The 21,349-nt window shown below is 50.2% G+C and overlaps 3 protein-coding genes across 15 annotated transcripts; 1 reads left to right on the top strand and 2 right to left on the bottom strand.

The window, feature by feature from the left end:
• Positions 1 to 601: 601 nt before the first annotated feature.
• Positions 602 to 4,065, bottom strand: STK16 (serine/threonine kinase 16). Of its 4 annotated transcripts, none has more exons than XM_021924032.1 (8): positions 3,976 to 4,065; positions 3,405 to 3,594; positions 2,615 to 2,834; positions 2,245 to 2,378; positions 1,956 to 2,076; positions 1,734 to 1,829; positions 1,191 to 1,312; positions 602 to 1,084 (listed from the first exon to the last, which is right to left on the bottom strand). In XM_021924032.1, the coding sequence occupies exons 2-8, from the start codon at positions 3,488 to 3,490 to the stop codon at positions 946 to 948; spliced, it is 918 nt and encodes a 305-aa protein (XP_021779724.1). In that variant the 5' UTR covers positions 3,491 to 3,594; positions 3,976 to 4,065; the 3' UTR covers positions 602 to 945. The 4 variants fall into 4 exon arrangements, with proteins under 4 accessions (XP_021779724.1, XP_021779726.1, XP_021779725.1 ...); XM_021924034.2 differs by having other exon boundaries at positions 3,698 to 4,019; XM_021924033.2 differs by lacking the exon at positions 3,976 to 4,065 and adding an exon at positions 3,818 to 3,964.
• A 6-nt stretch (positions 4,066 to 4,071) lies between these two features.
• GLB1L (galactosidase beta 1 like) lies at positions 4,072 to 14,285 on the top strand. Of its 4 annotated transcripts, none has more exons than XM_009183122.4 (17): positions 4,072 to 4,342; positions 5,864 to 5,993; positions 6,185 to 6,351; positions 6,581 to 6,731; positions 6,912 to 6,972; positions 10,643 to 10,737; positions 10,823 to 10,997; positions 11,084 to 11,142; positions 11,236 to 11,357; positions 11,467 to 11,507; positions 11,704 to 11,822; positions 12,135 to 12,209; positions 12,330 to 12,419; positions 12,549 to 12,662; positions 12,938 to 13,069; positions 13,168 to 13,383; positions 13,544 to 14,285. In XM_009183122.4, exons 2-17 carry the CDS (start codon positions 5,922 to 5,924, stop codon positions 13,817 to 13,819), a joined length of 1,965 nt encoding a protein of 654 aa, XP_009181386.1. In that variant the 5' UTR covers positions 4,072 to 4,342; positions 5,864 to 5,921; the 3' UTR covers positions 13,820 to 14,285. The 4 variants fall into 4 exon arrangements, with proteins under 4 accessions (XP_009181386.1, XP_009181385.1, XP_021779720.1 ...); XM_009183121.4 differs by having other exon boundaries at positions 5,852 to 5,993; XM_021924028.2 differs by lacking the exons at positions 10,643 to 10,737; positions 10,823 to 10,997 and having other exon boundaries at positions 5,852 to 5,993.
• On the bottom strand, positions 11,361 to 21,333 carry ANKZF1 (ankyrin repeat and zinc finger peptidyl tRNA hydrolase 1). Of its 7 annotated transcripts, none has more exons than XM_003907981.4 (14): positions 21,195 to 21,333; positions 20,690 to 20,867; positions 19,137 to 19,249; positions 18,813 to 18,915; positions 18,498 to 18,691; positions 17,991 to 18,103; positions 17,749 to 17,896; positions 17,240 to 17,468; positions 16,895 to 17,050; positions 15,570 to 16,056; positions 15,297 to 15,408; positions 15,007 to 15,174; positions 14,789 to 14,874; positions 14,218 to 14,565 (listed from the first exon to the last, which is right to left on the bottom strand). In XM_003907981.4, the coding sequence occupies exons 2-14, from the start codon at positions 20,835 to 20,837 to the stop codon at positions 14,442 to 14,444; spliced, it is 2,181 nt and encodes a 726-aa protein (XP_003908030.2). In that variant the 5' UTR covers positions 20,838 to 20,867; positions 21,195 to 21,333; the 3' UTR covers positions 14,218 to 14,441. The 7 variants fall into 7 exon arrangements, with proteins under 7 accessions (XP_009181389.2, XP_003908030.2, XP_009181390.2 ...); XM_009183126.3 differs by having other exon boundaries at positions 20,745 to 20,867; positions 21,195 to 21,330; XM_009183124.4 differs by having other exon boundaries at positions 21,186 to 21,279.
• Positions 21,334 to 21,349: the final 16 nt, after the last annotated feature.

The following is a 21,349-nucleotide window of genomic DNA, read 5'->3' as shown; positions in this document are numbered from 1 at the left end:
GGTGTTTCAGGGAACAGTGCTCTTCCCTAGGGAACAGGTTTGAAGCCCAGCTAAGACAGGGCCCCTGTTTACTCAGCAGAGTAGGCAGGAAGTGGCAGCTGGATACTGCCACACCACACTGCCTCATTAATCATTAACCATGTATGAGCTTGAACGATCAGGGAGACATGGGCCAAAAACAGTTGCTGCTGCCACCTCCACTCCCCTTGCCCCTAGGTTGAGGATGGGAGACCTGTAATCTCCCTGTACCAAAGCTTCCTCAGGTGTCTCCACCCAGAGGCCCTTGCCTGGCAAACCGGCTGGGCTGCTCTGACTAAGCTACTCAACCCAGGAGTGAAGGAAGGAAAGAACTAGTTGAGTGCTTTTAGGGGACCCTGGTTCTTGACACAGGCAAATGCCAGCTTGAGCCCAAGCAGCTTTAAGTTTTGATCTAAGACGAGCTAGAACTGTCCACGGCTAACCAACCTCCTGTGGAATGAAGTCACACCATTGCTGACTCTGCAGCAGTCCTCCTCCTTCCCAGGCAGTTCTCCTGGAAATGGCAACCAGACTTTGGGCCCCTTGCACCTCTTCTCTCACTCTAGGAACACTGAGACTAAGATCCACACCAATCTGCTTCCACTTTATTCTTGTTTATACATTCTCCTGCTCCCAGATTTGGAGGCAGAACACTATGTGAGCTCAACAGTCCTGCTCAGAGCCATGCTCCGTATCCCACCATTTCCCTTTTCCCAACCCCCACCCACTCCCACTCAGTAAGGCCCCTTGCCCAGGTTTTGCTCTTGGAAGAAAGCAGAAGAGCAGATGCAGGACTAAGATGATTGTCCTGACCCCGCTACCCCCAAGTGTAAGAGCAGTCCTGGATGGAATGGGTAGAGATTCCAATGAGGGATGGGAACCCTCTTTCCGAGGCACGAGGGGCCATCTTCTCAACCTGCTGCCTTTTCAGATTTGGGTAGTATGCTGGCCAGGAGCTGGGGGCTGCAGCGCCTCCAGCTGACTGAGAAGGAGAGGAATGTGAGGACGCTGATGCGGGTCCACAGTCATCATCGAGGCCAGGAGCTGCCGCAATGCTGAAGAATGCCTGTGGAGGGAGGAGTGCAGGGGGACTGGATGACACCTATCTGTCAACCCAGCTAATACCAGGGGGGAGTCTGAAATACTTGATGCCCCATTCGTTGCTTGCTCACCTGGGGCTTTGTGGGATGCTGAGTTGGTTCTGCACAGCAAGGGCCACACTGTCACCCTTTTGGAACACCATGTCATAAGGGCCTTCTCCAAACATCATGGCATATAGCACGCAGCCTAGGGACTGAACATAACTTGGTTAGTCCCTAGAAGGGGACCAATGGAGATGACATCGCTCCCCTTACTTCTGTGGTAAAAGACTACATAAGCTAAAAAGAATAAGCTGACCTCAGCCACATGGCACCACCAGGGCACAGAGAAACTGCCAGTCGGTTGGAGGTCTCCGCAGCCCCTGCTTAGCTTAGCCCCTGCTCTTCAGTACTGACACTGAGCTGTACTCACCTTGTTCGGGGCAGGGATTATACCACATCCGGTGCAACTGGGTACAGTATCAGTGACAGTTCCCAGGAAGGAAGTTGAAGTGGATGGGGACATACAGTGGTTCCTGGGGCCCCATGCAACAGAAACCAACGACCTACTCTACTCCACAGCAGGTACAGAGCCACAGCCCTCCCTACCCAGATACCCACCCACATGCTCCTCACCCAGACATCAGTCCGCTCATCGATGACACAGTGACTCTGCACAGAGAAGAGCTCTGGGGCTCGGTAGGAGATGGTGCACCGCTGGGCTGCCCAGTCCTGGAACAGTGATCCCAGAGCTCAAAAGTGGGGCACTCGTCATGGTCATGTGACCAAACTGGGGCATGCACCAGAAGGGGTGGGAATGGGGAACAGGTGAGAAAAGGAACCTGGAGATTCTTTTACCTGCAGGGTCAGAGCCTGGCGGGAGCCCTCCACATTGATGCATGCTTGATTCATAGAACCCAAGTCCATTAAAACTGGCTGCCCCTCATCTCCGAGCAATATATTGGTGGGCTTCAAGTCCCTGTAGGGAAGTAGAAGTGACCTATGAGCATCTCTGGACAGGAAGGCTGGAATCCCAGCAAGCAAAAGAATCATACAGGCTGTTTCTTGGGAGAACAGAAACCTCCCATTTCTCTTGGTAAGGCTCTTCCTCTGGGCCCCAGCAAGCATACAGGGTCCTCCCACTGACCTGTGGGCATAACCCTTGGCATGAATGGCCTCAAGGCCTCTGCAGATCCCCAGCAGCAGCCAAAGGATTTGATCCTCGGTCAGGAAGTTGCCTTTGTCCTTCAGCCTTTCTATCTCATTCCACAGCGTACCTCTCTGCAACACAAGTTTCCCTACAGTTGGAGATGTTTTTGGAGCCTCTGCTCCTTAGGCCTGATCCCTTCCCTATGTCAAAGCCTATCAGCCCTTTCATGATACACACCTCAAACTCAAAATCTAAAGTGGCCAAACCCAGGACATGGTCCCTGCTTCCTAACATGCTGGACTGCTCACATAGCCCATGGGTAGGTGGCTCTGTTGCAACCCCCTCCATAACCAGGAGTCTTTCTGACCTTGAAGAACGGTAGCAGCAGCCAGGCCTCATGCTTAGCACCCCGCTCCCTCAGACAGTAAGCCACGAGGCGAAGGATGTTGGGGTGACTGAAGAGGCGATGCATGTCGGCTTCTCGCTGGGCCTCCTCTCGGTCCTGCTGCTCGTGACACAGGATTCGCTTCAGGGCGTAGAAGTGTCCATCATGTAACCCTTCCACTAGGTCCACATAGCTGAACCCACTGTGGGCCAAAGGGGTCAATGAAGGGTCATGGTCATCTCCCACATGGCTAAGACCAAGCAAAATTTCCTGGTGGGGAGTGGGTGTCCTTCCCATTTAGCAGAAACCCTCCCAAGAGGTGGCTCTAAGAGAAATCTGAAGAATATTACACTGTGAGCTCCTTAGGAGCAGAGATACAGAAATCTTTGAGGTCCTATGGTCGGAATAGAGACCTCTGCACGTGACAGATGCTAAATAAATAATAGCCAACACTTATCAAGTACTTAAGAACCACGCACTGGGTGAGACATTTTATACACATTATCTCATTTAATCCTCACAACTCCATCAGTGAGGGATGATAATCATCTCCATTAAACATATGAAGAAAACATGGTTTATCAAGGTCACATGAGGTGGATTTAGCAGGCCTGGCTCCAGAATCCACCTTCTTGATACTGTGTAGCTAGGCTCTGTCAGGTGAGAGAAGATAGGGATAGGGATAAAACCCTTGTGCCCCAAGCACGTGCACACCGCTTTCCTTCAATGACCACAACCTTGAGGCCTAGTTAACTGACTTCCAAACACTCACCCCTCCCCCAGTTTCTGGATGAAGAGGTAGCGCTTATTGTCAATGATGACAGTTCCCCGAGAGCAGACACACAGCGCGTGGCCCATAATGTTTCAGTCATCCTCTTCAAGGACAGTCTGAGGCTACCGAAGAGCTCGTCCAGGGTGAGTGGGCTCTTCCAGGAGATGCGCTGGGGGCCAAGCGGATCATGCTGGAAAGAAAACAACGGCAGGGTCTCACACAGGTCCGGCACAATCTAGACGACTCATGAAGTACCAAGGCGGAGAGCTCAGGCCCAGGTCTCTGGAACCTACACTACTGTCTAGAGAAAATGGGCCTTGCTCCTTCGCCAGCTTCAAGCGCGGGGGGTCACGGGCCTTACGGCCTCAGGACACACAGCGGCTACCGGGCCACTTCCTCCAACCCCAGCCCACCTTTGGGCAGGCCCCGCTCCCACGCCCGTCGCGCCGCAAAGACAGAGCACAGCGTAGTTTCAGAGGACGTGCGAAGCTCACGCCCACTCCTGGCAGGGCCCACCCCCGGCCTAGGAGCCCAGAGTCCGGAATGGGCCAGCCTGCACTCCCCGACTGACCTCGCTCGGGACAGAGCGAAGCGCCACCGACCGGAAGCAGTGCTGACATCATCACTCCGCGGCGGCGTAACGGCCCGCGGTATCTTAGCAACCGCTGGGCATCTGGAGGATGTGGGGGCGCGGAGCTGAGAGGCCCAGGGCGAGCTAGGTCTAGGGGTGGACGGGTCCCAGGACCCTGGTGAGGGTTCTCTACTTGGCCTTCAGTGGGGGTCAAGACGCAGGCATCTGCGCCAAAGGGGAGCAAAGCCGGGCTCGGCTCGAGGCCCCCAGGACCTCCATCTCCCAATGTTGGAGGTAGGAGGCTTCATACCTCCGGCGCTCTGGGGCAGAAAGCGGCCACTACACTGCAGCCCGGAGGGGATTCCAGGTAGGGGCGGGTCTGGTGGCCTGGTCTCCTGATCCCTTACAACCTTCCGGGCTCTGGCCTGTATCCCACTACCTCTACTCTCAGTGGTTAAGAGCTCAGGCTTGTGAACCAGACTTTCAGTTTCTAAATTGAGTGTTAATAGCATACTAGGTGTGTAACCTCGGGCAAGTTACTTAACCTCTCGGATCCTTACTTTTAGTAGCTGTAAAATAGGTATAATAGTACCTAATGTTAAGTAGCTTAACTGTGAGGCCAGACTGACTAGTTCAAACGCCAGCTCTGTTAACGTAGTTGTGTGACCTTGGACAGGCTACTTAATGTTTCCCTCCTTTCCTCTCCTCCTCTGTAAAATGGAAATGATAATTATCTACTTCATGGAGTTGTTTGAAGATTAAATTAGATGTACAGTGTTTAATACAATATCTGACACATAGCCTTCAGTACATGTCAATAAACAGTAATTATTATTACCCTGATCTTCACATCCCATTCTTGAGATTGTAAAGTCAAAAGGAAAGGAAATTCACAAGTTTCCAAGCCTTGGCACAAAGCAGTTGTCCTTAACATCTGTTGCTGAGGCAGGCAGGGTAAGCTGGAGAGGGGTGCACTTCCAAAGAAGGTGGAATGGCCAGGAGGGAATTGCTGTTTTGCTGAAACAGTGCTCTCCAGGAAAGAGGTCCGTCTCGTGACCTGGTTCCTTCCTTCCACACGCCGGATCACCCTGAAGATTTTCCAACAGTTTCCCTTGATTCTGAACCTGTTTTAGCCCTTTGGTTCTGACATTCATTCATCCCGATTTAACCTACTCTGTGCCAGACCCTGTGCTAGAAGCTGAGGATTTGAGATGAACAGGGCACTCCCTGTCTTCAGGGCCCCCAGTCAAGTAAAGCTATGCTTCTCGATTTCAAAGGTGCCTAGGATCACCTGGGAATCTTGTTAAAATACAAGTTCTGATTCTATAGGTCTGAGGTAGGATCTGAGGTTTTGCATTTCTTTTTTGTTTGTTTGTTTTTTTGAGACGGAGTCTCGCTCTGTTGCCCAGGCTGGAGTGCAGTGGCAGGATCTCGGTTCACTGCAACCTCCGCCTTCCGGGTTCAAGCAATTCTCCTGCCTCAGCCCCCACCCCCACCCCCACCCCCACCCCCACCCTCGGAGTAGCTGGGAATACAGGCGCGCGCCACCAGGCCCGGCTAATTTTTGTATTTTTAGTAGAGACAGGGTTTCGCCCTGTTGGCCAAGCTGGTCTTGAACTCCGGACCTCAAGTGATCCACCCGCCTCAGCCTCCCAAAGTTTTGGGATTACAGGCGTGAGCCATCGTGCCCAGCCAGATTCTCCAGTTCTAACAAGCTCCCAGGTGACGTTGATGAAGCTGGTTCTTGAACTGCACTTTAACATGATGTAGAGGATTTTACAAACTAGTAGAGTAAGGGGGTGGCTGCAGGCTGGAGAGGAAGTCCAGGCTAACCGCCTGGCAACTTGAGGTGATCTCCGCCCCCTTGTTCGCTGAGGTTCCCTCCCAGGAATCCGACACGTGACGGTCTGTCCGCCGTCTCAGTCTAGAGGAGCGCTGTAAGCGCCATGGCTCCCAAGAGGCCGTCCTGCCTTCGCTCCCTGCTGCTGCCGCTCAGCCTGACGCTACTGCTGCCCCAGGTAAGATGAGGCGGCGAACCAGCCGGCCGGGTGCGGTGACGTGGGATCAGATGATCAGATGAGAGAAAGTCCAAAGTAACAACCAAACAACCGGCAGGGGTAGTTCCATCTCCTCTGCTCTTGGCAGGCGCTGACCCTGGACGCTCCCTCGACCCAGGCCTCTGCTGAGCAGCGTCTCTTTCTCTTTGTAGGCAGACACTCGGTCGTTCATAGTGGATCGGGATCATGACAGGTTTCTCCTAGACGGGGCCCCGTTCCGCTATGTATCTGGCAGCCTGCACTACTTTCGGGTACCGCGGGTGCTTTGGGCCGACCGGCTTTTGAAGATGCGATGGAGCGGCCTCAACGCCATACAGTTGTAAGAAGTGCTCGCAAGAGCCGTGGAGGGATGGGACCTACTCTTTCTACCGCCCCCTTAGAAAGGAGGTCGGGACAGGAAGACTGCCAGGACTCCTAGGCCAAGGGTGGGAAAGGGCAGGCCAAGACCTCCTTCCAACGGCTTCCTGGAGATTCCCTGCAAGGCCTGAGCCCTTAGGCCTCCCTGGCATCTCTCCACCTTGGGCCCTATTAACCTTTTCCTTTCTCAGTTATGTGCCCTGGAACTACCACGAACCACAGCCTGGGGTCTATAACTTTAATGGCAGCCGGGATCTCATTGCCTTTCTGAATGAGGCAGCTCTAGCGAACCTTTTGGTCATACTGAGACCAGGACCTTACATCTGTGCAGAGTGGGAGATGGTGAGTTAGCTGGAGAAGGGATAGAACTAGTTATCCTTGTGCAGTTCCTAGACTACTCCCATCTGCCCACACCCTAGGGCCATCTCCAGCACTATACTCAATTCCTTCGCTTCCTACCTTCCCCACCACACCCCACAACAAAACCTACATGCTTCTTTGTTCTCTTTATGTTTGTCTCAGGGGGGTCTCCCATCCTGGTTGCTTCGAAAACCTGAAATTCGTCTGAGAACCTCAGATCCAGGTGAGTTGAGACAAAAGATTTAACACAGAAGCAAGTAAGTAAAAAGGGCCATTTGGGTGCCAAAAGCAGAAGACACCATTCCCAAATTGGAGGTCATCATTCATTTACCAAGTGTTTCCGTCACACCCAGCAGGATGCTAGAAACTAGGGGACCAGACAGACCCCTATCCTGTGCTGTAGAGCTTATAATATAGTGGAAGAAACTGATTTAAAAAAAAACAAAAAACGGCTGGGGGCGGTGGCTCATGCCTGTAATCCCAGCACTTTCGGAGGCCAAGGCGGGTGGATGACCTGAGGTCAGGAGTTTGAGACCCACCTGGCCAACATGGCAAAATGCCATCTCTACTAAAAATACAAAAAATCGGCTGGGCGAGGTGGTGGGCGCCTGTAATTCCAGCTACTTGGGAGGCTGAGGCAGGAGAATCGCTTGGGCCCAGGGATTGGAGGTTGCACTGAGTCGAGATGGAGCAACTACATTCCAGCCTGGGTGACAGATCGAAGAGACTTTGTCTCAAAAAATAGAAAATCCTATCAGCTGTATCATCACAAACATTAAATTTAAGTGCTTTTTATCACCCCCATTGCCTCCACCCTGGTCCAAACCATCTCTCTCAGCTGGCTTATTTTATAGCTTCCTAACTGGTTTCCCTTGTTTGCCCTCTCTCCCATACAATCTGTTCTCAGTAGAGCAGCCAGTGTGATCCTGTTCAAATATAAGTTTAAAGATACATCTCAGATCTTGTCATTTCTCTGCTTAAACTTCTCCAGTAGATTCTCATCTCATTCTGAATATGAACCATAAATTCCTTAATGTGGTAGGTCCTACACAATTGGCCCCAGTCACCTCCTCGACATTATTGCGTTTCTCCCCCATGTTCACTCTGCTCCAGCCACAGTGGCCTCATTGCTGTTCTTCAGACCCACCAGGCCTTGGGCTTTGAGGCCTTTGCATGTGGTGCTCCTTCACCACAAGCTTCCTGCAGAAGTCACCTTGGGGAGGCCTTCCTGGTTTCTCTTTTCTCTATATATACATACATATATATATATGTATATATGTATGTGTATATATATACACACACACACACACACATATATATATAAAATTTTTATTTTTTTTGAGACGGAGTCTTGCTCTGTTGCCCAGGCTAGAGTGCAGTCACGTGACCCTGGCTCTCTGCAATCTCCGACTGCCAGTTTCTTTTTTTTTTTTTTGAGACGGAGTCTCGCTCTGCCGCTCAGGCTGGAGTGCAGTGGCCGGATCTCAGCTCACTGCAAGCTCCGCCTCCCGGGTTCACGCCATTCTCCTGCCTCAGCCTCCCAAGTAGTTGGGACTACAGGCGCCCGCCACCGCGCCCGGCTAGTTTTTTGTATTTTTTAGTAGAGACGGGGTTTCACCGTGTTAGCCAGGATGGTCTCGATCTCCTGACCTCGTGATCCGCCCGTCTCAGCCTCCCAAAGTGCTGGGATTACAGGCTTGAGCCACCGCGCCCGGCCCGACTGCCAGTTTCAAGTGATTCTCCTGCCTCAGCCTCCCAAGTAACTGGGATTGCAGGCACCTACTACCTTGCCTGGCTAATTTTTTGTGTTTTTAGTAGAGACAGATTTTCGCCATGTTGGCCAGGAGGGTCTCAAACTCCTGACTTCAGGTCATCCACCCCCGCCTTGGCCTCCGAAAGTGCTGGAATTACAGGCATGAGCCACCACACCTGGCCACTCTCTCTATATTTTAGGCTCCCCATATACCACCATTCTTGTTTGTTTGTTTTGAGATGGAGTTTCGCTCTTGTTGCCCAGGATGGAGGGCAGTGGTGCAGTGTCAGCTCACTACAACCTCTGCCTTCCGGGTTCAAGTGATTCTCCTGCCTCAGCCTCCTGAGTAGCTGGGATTACAGGCATGCGCCACCACGCCCAGCTAATTTTTTTGTATTTTTAGTAGACACAGGGTTTCACCATGTTGGCCAGGATGGCCTCAATCTGTTGACCTTGTGATCTGCCTGCCTCAGCCTCCCAAAGTGCTGGGATTACAGGCATGAGCCGCTGCGCCCAGCCTTACCACTGTATTTTATCCTCCTTCCTTGCTAGGGAATACAATATTTTATGTTTTATTATTTTATCTTTTTGAGATGGAGTCTTGCTTTGTCACCCAGGCTCGAGTGCGGTGGCATGATGTAACCTCACAGCAGCCTCCGCCTCCCAGATTTAAGCAATTCGCTTGTCTCAGCCTCCTGAGTGGCTGGGGCTACAGGTGCATGCCCACCATGCCCAGCCAACTTTTATATTTTTAGTAGAGACGGCATTTTGCCATTTTGGCCAGGCTGGTCTCAAACTCCTGACCTCAGGTGATCCGTCCACCTCAGCCTCCCAAAATACTGGGATTCCAGGCATAAGCCACCATGCCAGGCCATGTCTTTTGTAGGCGGGTCTACCGCTCTAAAGCGAGCAGGAGTGCAGTGGCAGCGATCTCGGCTCACTGCCAAGCTCCACCTCCCGAGGTTTCACACCATTCTCCCGCCTCAGCCTCCGAGTAGCTGGGACTACCGGCTTCCCCGCAGCCGGCTGGTTTTTTTTGTATTTTTAGTAGAGGCGGGGTTTCACCATGTTAGCCAGGATGGTCTCGATCTCCTGACCTGCATTGATCCACCGCCTCGGCCTCCCCAAAGTGCTGGGATTACAGGCTTGAGCCACCGAGCCCGGCCTTTTTTTTTTTTTTTTAAGAGACAGGGTTTCACCACGTTGTCCCACTGGTCTCAAACTCCTGGGCTCAAGTGATCCACCTGCCTCAGAGTCCCAGAGTGCTGGGATTGCAGGTGTGAGCCACCACACTCAGCCAGGAATAGAATATTTTAAATTATTGTGTGCATGAAGCAAAGTTTGTGTACATTGAACCATCAGAAGTTAAAGGGTCAGATGTGGAATTTTCCACTTGTAGTATCATGTTGATGCTCAAAAATTTCAAATTTTGGAGCATTTAAAATTTCAGATTAAGGGTACTCAACCTATATAATAATGTTTTAATTGCTTATTTAAATCACCCGCATTGTCAGTTACATCAGGGTACAGGTCAGACATTCTACATTTCTGTGAACTCCCATGCTACTTTGTACCAATCTCAGGTATAAGTTGATTACATAATAAGAGCTCTAGGCTATGTATTTAACATTTTTCTTATGTTTATTTTTTGTGTAGATACCATTAAATTCACATAAGCATCTTACTTTTTTTCTCTGTCGCCCAGGCTGGAGTGCAGTGGTGCAATCCCCGCTCACTGCAACCTCCACCTCCCAGGTTCAAGTGATTCTCCTGCCTCAGCCTCCAGAGTAGCCGGGATTACAGGTGCCCACCACCACACCCGGCTAATTTTTTGTTATATTTTTAGTAGAGACGGGGTTACACTATGTTGGCCAGGCTGGTCTTGAACTCCTGATCTCGTGATCCGCCCGCCTCGGCCTCCCAAAGTGTTGGGATTACAGGCATGAGCAACCACGCCCAGCCTACATTTGTTTTTAAGAGACACTACTTTAAGGTTTCCTATGTTCAAATTTCATTGACAGGCAAACATACAAGGTGCTTAGGGTTAGGAATTTCTTGACAAGAGTCATTGCTTCCCATATTTAGTGGTGAGCAAGTGTGATGGTAGCCCCTAACGCAGAAGCTCTGCTCCTTCTTTTAGACTTCCTTGCCGCAGTAGACTCCTGGTTCAAGGTCTTGCTGCCCAAGATATATCCATGGCTTTACCACAATGGGGGCAACATCATTAGCATTCAGGTACAAAGGGGAAGTGACTGGGGCAGGGGAAAGGTCCTTGACCTCAATCCCATAGCTGGGTTCCACTTTCCCTCCCCTCTGGCAGGTGGAGAATGAATACGGTAGCTATGGAGCCTGTGACTTCAGTTACATGAGGCACTTGGCTGGACTCTTCCGTGCACTACTAGGAGAAAAGATCTTGCTCTTCACCACAGATGGGCCTGAAGGACTCAAGTGTGGCTCCCTCCAGGGACTCTATACCACTGTAGATTTTGGCCCAGGTCTCATGCAAGGGCTGGGAGTGGAGTCTGGGGAGGGGACACCTCTTCCATGATATTTATCTTTTTCTTTTGCCTCCTTTTCACAGCTGACAACATGACCAAAATCTTTACCCTGCTTCGGAAGTATGAACCCCATGGGCCATTGGTGAGGGGCCAGAGGGGAATCAGGGAATCAGGGATAGGAATGGGTCCAGCTTATTTCCATCTCACTCACAGCTTCTTTCATTTCACACTCTAGGTAAACTCTGAGTACTACACAGGCTGGCTGGATTACTGGGGCCAGAATCACTCCACACGGTCTGTGTCAGCTGTAACCAAAGGACTAGAGAACATGCTCAAGTTGGGAGCCAGTGTGAACATGTAAGTAAAGACACTGGGGGCAATATGAATCTGTAGCTGGGAGTTGGGGATGAAAGTTAAGATTCAGTGAGTCAGCTTTTACCTGTTCCCCCACCCTTTCTCACTTCAGGTACATGTTCCATGGAGGTACCAACTTTGGATATTGGAATGGTGAGTCCAGATGGTCCCTGGGATGGAAGCAGGGAGGTAAGAAGGAATTAGAATCTCAGGGCCAGATGGATTAGGATGTCTAGAAGCTGAATATGGCCACCACTGCCCCCTCTGATGGCAAAATTCTCTGCATGAAGCATGCTTAGTAGTGCCTGTCATCTGAAATAGATGTTGAATTAAATTGGCTCAACTTCAGGTGCCGATAAGAAGGGACGCTTCCTTTCAATTACTACCAGCTATGACTATGATGCACCTATATCTGAAGCAGGGGACCCCACACCTAAGCTTTTTGCTCTTCGAGATGTCATCAGCAAGGTACCCTACCACTTCATTAAGCTCCAAAGGCTTTTATTAATTTGGAGGAAGGGAGTGCCCACATTGTAAAGGGATCCCATAAATTGGTGGTTATTGTCTGGGCCACAGAGCCCTCTGAGCATCCCACTGAAGCATTTCCCATTCACCCAAATGGAACTATGTGTGAAGACACACAGGTGTGCAAAATTACTGAGCCTCCATGACCCCTGAAGCCCTTCCCTGGGCCCCAGGTTAAGAACTCTGCCCTAGAGTCTTGGAATAGGTATTGTTTTCTGTGGTTTTCCTATGGCTCCTGAGAGAATTTGGGCTCAGTTCCAGGAAGTTCCTTTGGGACCTTTACCTCCCCCCAGCCCCAAGATGATGCTTGGACCTTTGACTCTGCACCTGGTAAGTTCCTCTACATCTTTTCTCTAATATCACACCTTTTTTTTCTAGGTAGCCTATTCTTTTTTGTCCTCTATCCAGAAACTTCCCTGATATTCTGATTCTTCTCCCTTATTCTAATAGGTTGGGCATTTGCTGGCTTTCCTAGACTTGTTATGCCCCAGTGGGCCCATTCGTTCAATCTTGCCAATGACCTTTGAGGCTGTCAAGCAGGTAAGGCATAAACCCACATCTGGTGGAAATGACAACCTCCCTCAACAGCTACAGCCAAAAGTTCCTTGGCTATAGCCTCAGTGTCCTCTTTTATTTGTTTGTCTGAAGTACTCATTCTTCCACACCCAGGACCGTGGCTTCATGTTGTACCGAACCTATATGACCCATACCATTTTTGAACCAACACCATTCTGGGTGCCAAATAATGGAGTCCATGACCGTGCCTATGTGATGGTGGATGGGGTGAGAACCTAATTCCAGGCCGTAAGCCCCAAACTCCTCCCTTCCCCAGGAAGCATTAGCCTTAAGTTCCCCATATTTACACTTTTCCATCTGCCTGCTCACATTTGCAGAGGGTTCCAGGGATAAGCTGGGATGAGGAAGAGTTTAAGGATAGAGTTCTAGAATAGATGGGTGATAAATGGCTACATTCTCTCTGCCCTCCAAATAAGTATCCTAATGTGGTTTCCTATGCAGTGGCTAACGCTGAGCCTTGCTATCCTATCTCCTATCCACAGGTGTTCCAGGGTGTTTTGGAGCGGAATATGAGAGACAAACTATTTTTGATGGGGAAAGTGGGGTCCAAACTGGATATCTTGGTGGAGAACATGGGGAGGCTCAGTTTTGGGTCTAACAGCAGTGACTTCAAGGTGAGCTAGCTTTGCCTAGTTACATCCCAGGGCTTGATTAAGGATAGCTTGGCCTCAAAGCTTAGTGAATGATGACTTTTCATTTTCCTTCCCTACAGGGCCTGTTGGAGCCACCAATTCTGGGGCAAACAATCCTTACCCAGTGGATGATGTTCCCTCTGAAAATTGATAACCTTGTAAAGTGGTGGTTTCTCCTCCAGTTGCCAAAATGGCCATATCCTCAAGCTCCTTCTGGCCCCACATTCTACTCCAAAACATTTCCAATTTTAGGCTCAGTTGGGGACACATTTCTACATCTACCTGGATGGACCAAGGTATTGCTAATGGTGGTGGTTTGGGTAGCGGGGAGGTAAAAGAAAAAATCACAGGAGGGGAGCAGAAAGTATCCTCTGATTAGAAACCCAAAAGGGTATGATTCTACCCCTGGAGAGCTGACCCTTTCTTTTCCCCTCTTTCCTGCTCCCTATTCCCCAGGGCCAAGTCTGGATCAATGGGTTTAACTTGGGCCGGTACTGGACAAAGCGGGGGCCACAACAGACCCTCTACGTGCCAAGATTCCTGCTGTTTCCTAGGGGAGCCCTCAACAAAATCACATTGCTGGAACTAGAAAATGTACCTCTCCAGCCCCAAGTCCAATTTTTGGATAAGCCTATCCTCAATAGCACCAGTACTTTGCACAGGACACATATCAATTCCCTTTCAGCTGATACACTGAGTGCCTCTGAACCAATGGAGTTAAGTGGGCACTGAAAGAAAGGTAGGCCGGGTGTGGTGGCTCACGCCTGTAATCCCAGCACTTTGGGAGGCTGAGACGGGTGGATCACCTGAGGTCAGGAGTTCAAGACCAGCCTGGCCAACATGATGAAACCCCGTCTCCACTAAAAATACAAAAATTAGCCGGGTGTGATGGTGGGCTGTTTGTAATCCCAGCTACTTGGGAGGCTGAGGCAGGAGAATTGCTTGAACCCAGGAGGTGGAGGTTGCAGCGAGTGGAGATCGTGCCACTGCACTCCAGCCTGGGTGACAGTGAGACTCCATCTCAAAAAAAAAAAAAAAGGTAACCCTTGGACCTGGGACATGGAGTGGGCAGGATCCCTTGGTGCTGGCCATGGTGATCATAAGGAACTAAAGGCCACAATGCCTCTGAATGTAAGTACAAGTACACATTCCTTGCCAAACTTTATTGTGATTAAAGTTCCAGAGACAGTACCAGCTCCACATGCCTCTGTGGCCCTGTCTTTGCCCTGGTTCCCGAGTGTCCTTCACCCCCATCTTCCAAATAACCTCTGGTTTCATGGGGATGAGAAAACCTAGGGCTGTTGTGAATGTGCCCTCAGGTCCCTGAGTTGGCCCCAGGTAGAGCTGTAAGAGATCAGGAAGAGGGCCTCCCTGCCTGACGGCGATGATCCTGGAGGCAACGTGTGGAGCAGAAAGAGAAGTCGAGATAGTGAAAGGGAGTGAGGCCTTGGAGGGATGCCCCACAACTCCAGCAGCGTCTGAACAAGAGGAAGAAAAATGGCTGGACAGGTACCCCAGAAACTTTCCAATCCACGCTCTCCCCATCCCTCCTCCTGCCATTTCTGTTTTCACTGCAGCATCTGCCAGAACATCTCAAATCTCAACAAGCCTTCTGAATACTGTGCAGGCACTCATTTCACCTGCTCCCAATGGTCCCTGCAACATTACAGTACACCCACTCCCTCATCCCCCGCCCCATACCGAGTATTGACGATTGCAGAGTCAGGGATTGGAGGGGTAGGGGCTCCCAACTGGGCAGCGAGTCGGCGATCTGCAGCCAGAGCTTTCTGAGGGAGACAAGTTGTGTTAAGGACAAGGCCCCAGTGGTGAGTAGGGCACCAAGAGGTGAGAGCTGCACGCTGGGGAAGGGGCTAGACCAAAGGAAGCCTTTCCATGGACAAGAGAACCTCCAGTCTCACTTTCTCTTGGTCACTGAGGGTGGCAAATCGCCGCTGCTCTTCTCGTTCACGCTCCTCCTGCTCCTGCTGCCTCCGCTGCTGTTCCTCCCGTTGCCGCCGGGCTACCTTCTGCTCCCTTTTCCGTGTAGCCTGCCGTGCCTCCATTTCTGGTGTCAATGGTCCTGGCACCTGGAGGATTTCAAATATAAGACCCTATAAGCTATCCTTGGTAAAACTGCAAGAAGTAGAAAGGATCTAGCCAGGAACGGTGATGCGTTCCCACTCTGCTTGTCCCTCCTATTCCAGCTGACCTGAGCCTTGTTGTAATCATAGGCATCTGGATTCTTCTCCATGAACCTTCGGAACTCATTACGTGTTGATTTGTCAGCCGCAACAGTATAAGGTGGCCGGGCCCGAGAGTCCCTAGGCGCAAAAACTCCAAAAATGGGTTTAACTTGCCTCCTGCCTTTCCTAACATCACCCAACCAGACCAAGAGAATATTGTCAAGTAGCCAGTGCCAACTTTAACCTCCAAATTATCCTCTCTATACCCAAAATGACTCAGGATGGGGACCTTTACTTACTGCACAGTGGGGTCGGCACCTGCTTCCAGCAGCAGACGAACCACTGAGCCTCTGCCAGCTGCAGCTGCTGCATGCAGGAGAGTAAAGCCACCGGAGCCCAAGGGGGCACTGAGCAGAGACAGAATTCCAGGGTCTGCAGGGCTGGGTGTTAGCTGGAGCTTCAGCACTCCAACATCTCCAGCTCGGCAAGCAGCAAGCAGTGCATCCCAGAGCTCTGGCTGACCAGGGGCTTTGGCCTCATCCAGCAAAGGACCCAAGGGGGCTGCAACTGCCTGGGATGACTGTGCAGAAGGCTCATCTTCTTGAGGTTGCTGGAGAAGAGTCCGATGTGCCCCAGCCTCCTGGTCTCGGCTCTTCTCCTTCTTATTCCTTTTTCTCCTTCTCCGCTTGGGCAATACTTCAGACTCACGAAGATCCAGAGTCCCCACAGTCAACTCTACTAACTCCAACTCTACCTGAAAGCCATCTTCTCCCTCTGACCCTGAACCTAGGGAAAAACCTGACATGTGAAATCCATCTAGGGAGTTCTCAGAGGGTGGAAGCAGATGCATAAGAATGAAAGCCTGAAATAAAATTGTTTTTGTCACCCAGATAAAGTAGCACATCAAGAGTTGAGTCCATTATATCACATGCAGAAATGAGACTCTCAGCCCAGACAAGAACAAGTCGCTGGACTCTCCCTGTGAGCAGCCTTAGGATGCTACCCAATAGAGGAAAACATGGAAGCAGCCCTCAGCCTCAAACCACAGCATCCAATCAAAGATAAACTATGTGAGATCCATGCAACACATGCACGCATCTGCTCCACGTGAAGACTTTCTTAGCTCTGGGGAAACATCCATAACAAAAGAGATAATAGGCCAGGCGAGGTGGCTCAAGCCTGTAATCCCAGCACTTTGGGAGGCCAAGGCGGGCGGATCACGAGGTCAGGAGATCGAGACCATCCTGGCTAACACAGTGAAACCCCGTCTCTACTAAAAATACAAAAAATTAGCCGGGCATGGTGGCGGGCGCCTGTAGTCCCAGCTACTCGGAGGCTGAGGCAGGAGAATCACGTGAACCCGGGAGGCGGAGCTTGCAATGAGCAGAGATCGCGCCACTGCATTCCAGCCTGGGCGACAGAGCGGAGACTCCGTCTCAAAAAAAAAAAAAAAGATAATAGATTTGGAAAGGTCACTAAACATGTCTCAGTAATTGCTAAGATACAGACACTGTGTGGGTGTGTGTTTAAATAAGGAAATGGGTCAGTTATGAGAGTAGGGAATTTGCCACTGCATTTTTAGGACAGAAACTCAGATCTGACAGTTGCCAGATAGTAATCAAACCCTGTTTGGGAGATTCCTCATTCTGCCCAAGTGCTTCCTTTTCATCACTGCAGATCTTTCTTATTTCTTCCTCAGTAGGCTTCTTTCTCTCCTCTCTTACTGTTTTCCAGTGTGTCTGAGGTAAGTGCAGTCTGACTGCTTCCCGAGGGTCGTCTTCTGCCATAAAACAAAAGATCTTTCTCAACCTTATCTGAGGAGAAGCTAGTGCAGATTTCTCTCAATGCAGATGTAGCTGGGCTGCAGTGCAAGGCTTAGAAAGTCCTCTGGATATACCAATGAGAATGGAGGCTTAGGTTGGAGAGAACAGGAAGGTCTAGGGAATTGGGATCTGGAGCAAAGGCTCACCATAGATATGCAAAGTGGTCAGCTTATGGAGCACACGCTGTAGCTCTTGGAAGGTGGGTCTGCGGGTGGCGAGGGGGATATCCCAAAGTCGGGGATCCCCCCTTTGCAGGGGTGCCCCCTTGCCTCCAAAGAACAAAGACCGGCCAGAGCGGGGAGCACGCAACAGTATTGTACCAGCCTCCTCCAGCGCCTTAGCCCAGCCTGGCCCTGCCAGCATGTCACGAACATCCTAGAGAAGAGAGTAACTCAGTCCTGCATACCTTCACTTGGTATTTTTAAATCTCCAACTAAAAAAATGGCCCACAGAAGTGCAAGGAGTGGAAAGTAGAGGATAACACGGAGAAACAATGAGAGGACTAAGGCTCCTGGGGAATCCCTCATCTACCTTTGTCTACCTATAATGAAAATTGGAAGGATATGAGTCAAAAACCTTCCTACTTAACAAGTGAGTTGAACTGAGATGCAAAGAGTATGGATCCGTACCACCCGATCTAAAAGGCTTAACTCACCTTATATAGTGTGGCTTCATTGTAGCGCCTCAGGTTGGCTCCAGCAGAGCGTGACGGCCCACCCCGGGCATCCCGAAGCCCCTGGGCTGTGCCCCGCTTGGCCCGCACCGTATAGCGGTGAAAGGTTTTGTGTGTCACCACTTCTCTTCTGTAGACAGCACAGACTCAGTACTGGAGACCAGCTGGTGCTCCCTAGCTAACAGGATCCACTCCATCCTTACCCCCATGCAGCACCCTCTCACCCTTGAAATATGGCACCAGCAAAGTGCCCAGCTGCAGCCATGAGCACCACGCAGTCTCTGGGACCTCTACTTTGCAGGTTCTGTAGCAACAGTTCTGCCTCTCCTGGGGGATCCTTGATGACAGAGAAGCATCAGAAACATATCTGTTGCATTCACTGAGAGCAAGAAACCAAGGGTCAATTTTCACAAACATTATCTCATTTAATATTACCACTCTGAGACTTGTTTCCATTTGACAAACAAGGAAATTTGAGGCTTGGAGAGGTAGTTAAGATGAAGTGGTAGAATCACAATTCAAACTAAATTGGTTTGTTTCCAAACTTAATTCCCTTAAACTTAATCCTTCCACAATTCAGGCCAGTTTCAATCCAAAACTATGTTGTCAAGCGTGATACCCACACCCAACAGGAAGGAAGAGAAGCAGGGAGAAATGCACTAGGCTAAGGGAAATCTAGGCTGGGTGTACAAAAAGCTGGGGTTAGCCATACAACCTGCACTGTCACTTGCCTGATGAGGGCCTAGGACACAGCGGTAGGCATAAAGAAACTGGCCCTGGGCATTCTGGAAAAGAACACGATGAGGGTAATAGCCTTGGGGTTGGCTAAACTTCTCAAATGTAGCCCTCTCCTGATCCAGTGTCTGCAAGTCCTCCTCACTGGCTGAGTCTGAGTCTTCTGATCCCGAGATGCTGGAAAGATCTCCTGAGGACAGACAACACAAGATACAAAGTTTGGTACCCCATCTTTGTTCTTTCCTCAAACTCTAGTGCTTTCTTATACCTCCATGTCCTACTCCTACATAGGTCCCCCTACCAATCATCACCTGCGGAGCTCTGCTTTTCAAAGTCCAGGGCAGACAGGAGAGGCTTGTCCTTGAGACGTTGCTTTAGGTTAAACCGATGCCAGTCAAGCTTATAATGTTCCCTCTAGTACAAAGACAAAGAGTGAGATAAAGGTAGAAATATGCCCCAGCCTGGCCTTGTGTACTGGCCAAGACCAGTTATAGAATTCTAGGAAGTACGACCAGGTAACACCAACTGCCTCAGTTAAAGCATGGACCTTTATGAAGACAAATCAAATGTCTACTTCTCCCCACCCACCATTACACTTTTGCTTCTAACATCTAGCTCTGCACCTGACCTATTACCTGTTCTTGGTGGTTCTGGAAGGTTTGGTCACAGGATGAACAGAATAACTTGTCTGAAATATCCACAGGACCCTGGAGTAGCTTTATTTCTGGGCTTTCTCTCTCCCCTAAGCCTAAATAAGGGAAGAGGAATTAGACATAGAAAGGGAGCCCAAATCCACAGTGACAAGAATTATATTCAGTGTGTGATATACAAAGCAGAGGAGGATACAAGAGATGGCATGATACTGCCTTCAAGGAATTTACACTCTAGTAGTCATGAAATAAACAGTACAGCAATCACTTAATGCAATAAACATGCTTCTGAAAAGATGTATGTAAAATGAATGGAAATAAAATTGGCCAGACGCAGTGGCTCATGCCTGTAATCCCAGCACTTTGGGAGGCCGAGGCGGACAGATCACGAAGTCAGGAGATCGAGACCATCCTGGCTAACACAGTGAAACCCCATCTCTACTAAAAATACAAAAAATTAGCCGGGCTTAGTGGCAGGCGCCTGCAGTCCCAGCTACTCAGGAGGCTGAGGCAGGAGTGAGACTCTGTCTCAAAAAAAATACATAAAAAATAAAGTAAAATGAATGTAAATAAAAGCTGGCCCTGGGCATTCTGGAAAAGAACCCGATGAAGGTAAAAGCCTTGGGGTCGGTTAAACTTCTCAAATGCAGCCCTCTCCCGAGATCCAGCGAATGCAAATCCTCCCCACTGGCTGAGTCTGAGTCTGAGTCTTCTCTAATTTAAATTAGCCAAACAGATTGTTTAGGCGAATCCTAAACAAAATAATTTCGGTTCAGTTTAAAATTATTTTTAACTGTACAAAAACCATTTCCCAAATGCTATTTTTTAAAGTTTACATTTCCAATTAGTGTACAGTTTGTCTAAGAAGAGGTGCAAGGAAAGATTTAGCCAAACTAGAGTTACACAAAACAGGCCCGACACGGTGGCTCAGGCCTGTAATCTCAGCACTGCGGGAGGCTGACACAGGCAGATCACTTGAGGCCAGGAGTTTGAGACCAGCCTGGCCAACATGGTGAAACCCCGTCTCTACTAAAAATACAATAATTAGCCGGGCGTGGTGGTGCGGTCCTGTAGTCCCAGCTACTCGGGAGGCTGAGGCAGGAGAATCACTTGAACCCGGGAGGCGGAGATTACAGTGGGCGGAAATCGTGCCACTGCACTCCAGCCTGGGCGACAGAGCAAGACTCTCAAAAAATAAAGCTATACAAAACAATAATACATTGTTTTATATTCAGCAAAAAGGAATAATTTGAGTGGCGCCCGGTTAAATGTGGAATATATCTGAGAACTTTATCTCTACAAAGTTGAAAATGTTTTTGAAAGGAATGGTGTTAACGTGAGGAGACATATGCGATGGCAAAAAGACTTGTTTGAAAACAAGGGCTGTGCTGGAAATTACCCAGAGATTAAATTAATTTAATCAAGCAGAAAAATCAACTGGCCTCCTAAACTCGGGAATACCAATACGAATGTGTTCCCTGAACGAGCAATACGCTCTAAGGAGCCCTGTCACGTTTCACTGAAACCTTCCCGGATACCTGAACAGGAAGTACGCGGAGCCCGGGCCAGAGCCTCCCCAGGCGCGTGGCTCACCAGGCTCAGGCCCTGAAGGATCGGAGCATCCGCGCTGAGGTCAAACAGGGAGATCGACGCAGGAGCCCGGGCTGCATCTGGAGCCGGCGACATGGCTGAGCAGAAATTACTTAGCAGCAGCTCCTGGAGTAGAAAGCGTGTCAGAAACAGAGCTCCTGCAAATGAGATCCTACTGCTGCGTCTCCTGCCTGCCTGACTTCGTTTCTCCTGCACCGCAAGTCTTCTCGTCCCTCATCCTGCTACCAGCGGTGAGATGAATATCTTGACCCCAGTCCGGTTTCTCAAACCCCCAGGCTCGGCCCACAAAAGAATGAAATGGGCATCCAGCTCCCAAATCGAGTCCAACAGAGTTAAAAATCACTGAGGTTGCCTAGCCGAACTTTCTTCGTTACCCATGCGACCAGCAATGACTGGCCCACGTAAACTCGCCCACGCCCTTACAAGCCGCACCAAACGTCCCGGGAGCTGAGCGGCACGCAAGTCCTCAAGTCGACAGCCTGATTTCTGCAGCACAACAATCCCCGTCACTACGGAGCAGCGAAGAGGACAACCGGCGGCGTCCGCACCTGAGCCCCGCCCCACGTACAGCACACTATTGGGCCGCT

This window comes from Papio anubis, chromosome 10 (genome assembly GCF_008728515.1).
Source record: "Papio anubis isolate 15944 chromosome 10, Panubis1.0, whole genome shotgun sequence".
Classification (NCBI taxonomy): Eukaryota; Metazoa; Chordata; class Mammalia; order Primates; family Cercopithecidae; genus Papio; species Papio anubis.
The sequence above is the reverse complement of the archived record's forward strand: the minus strand, read 5'-3'. Positions and strand labels throughout refer to the sequence as shown.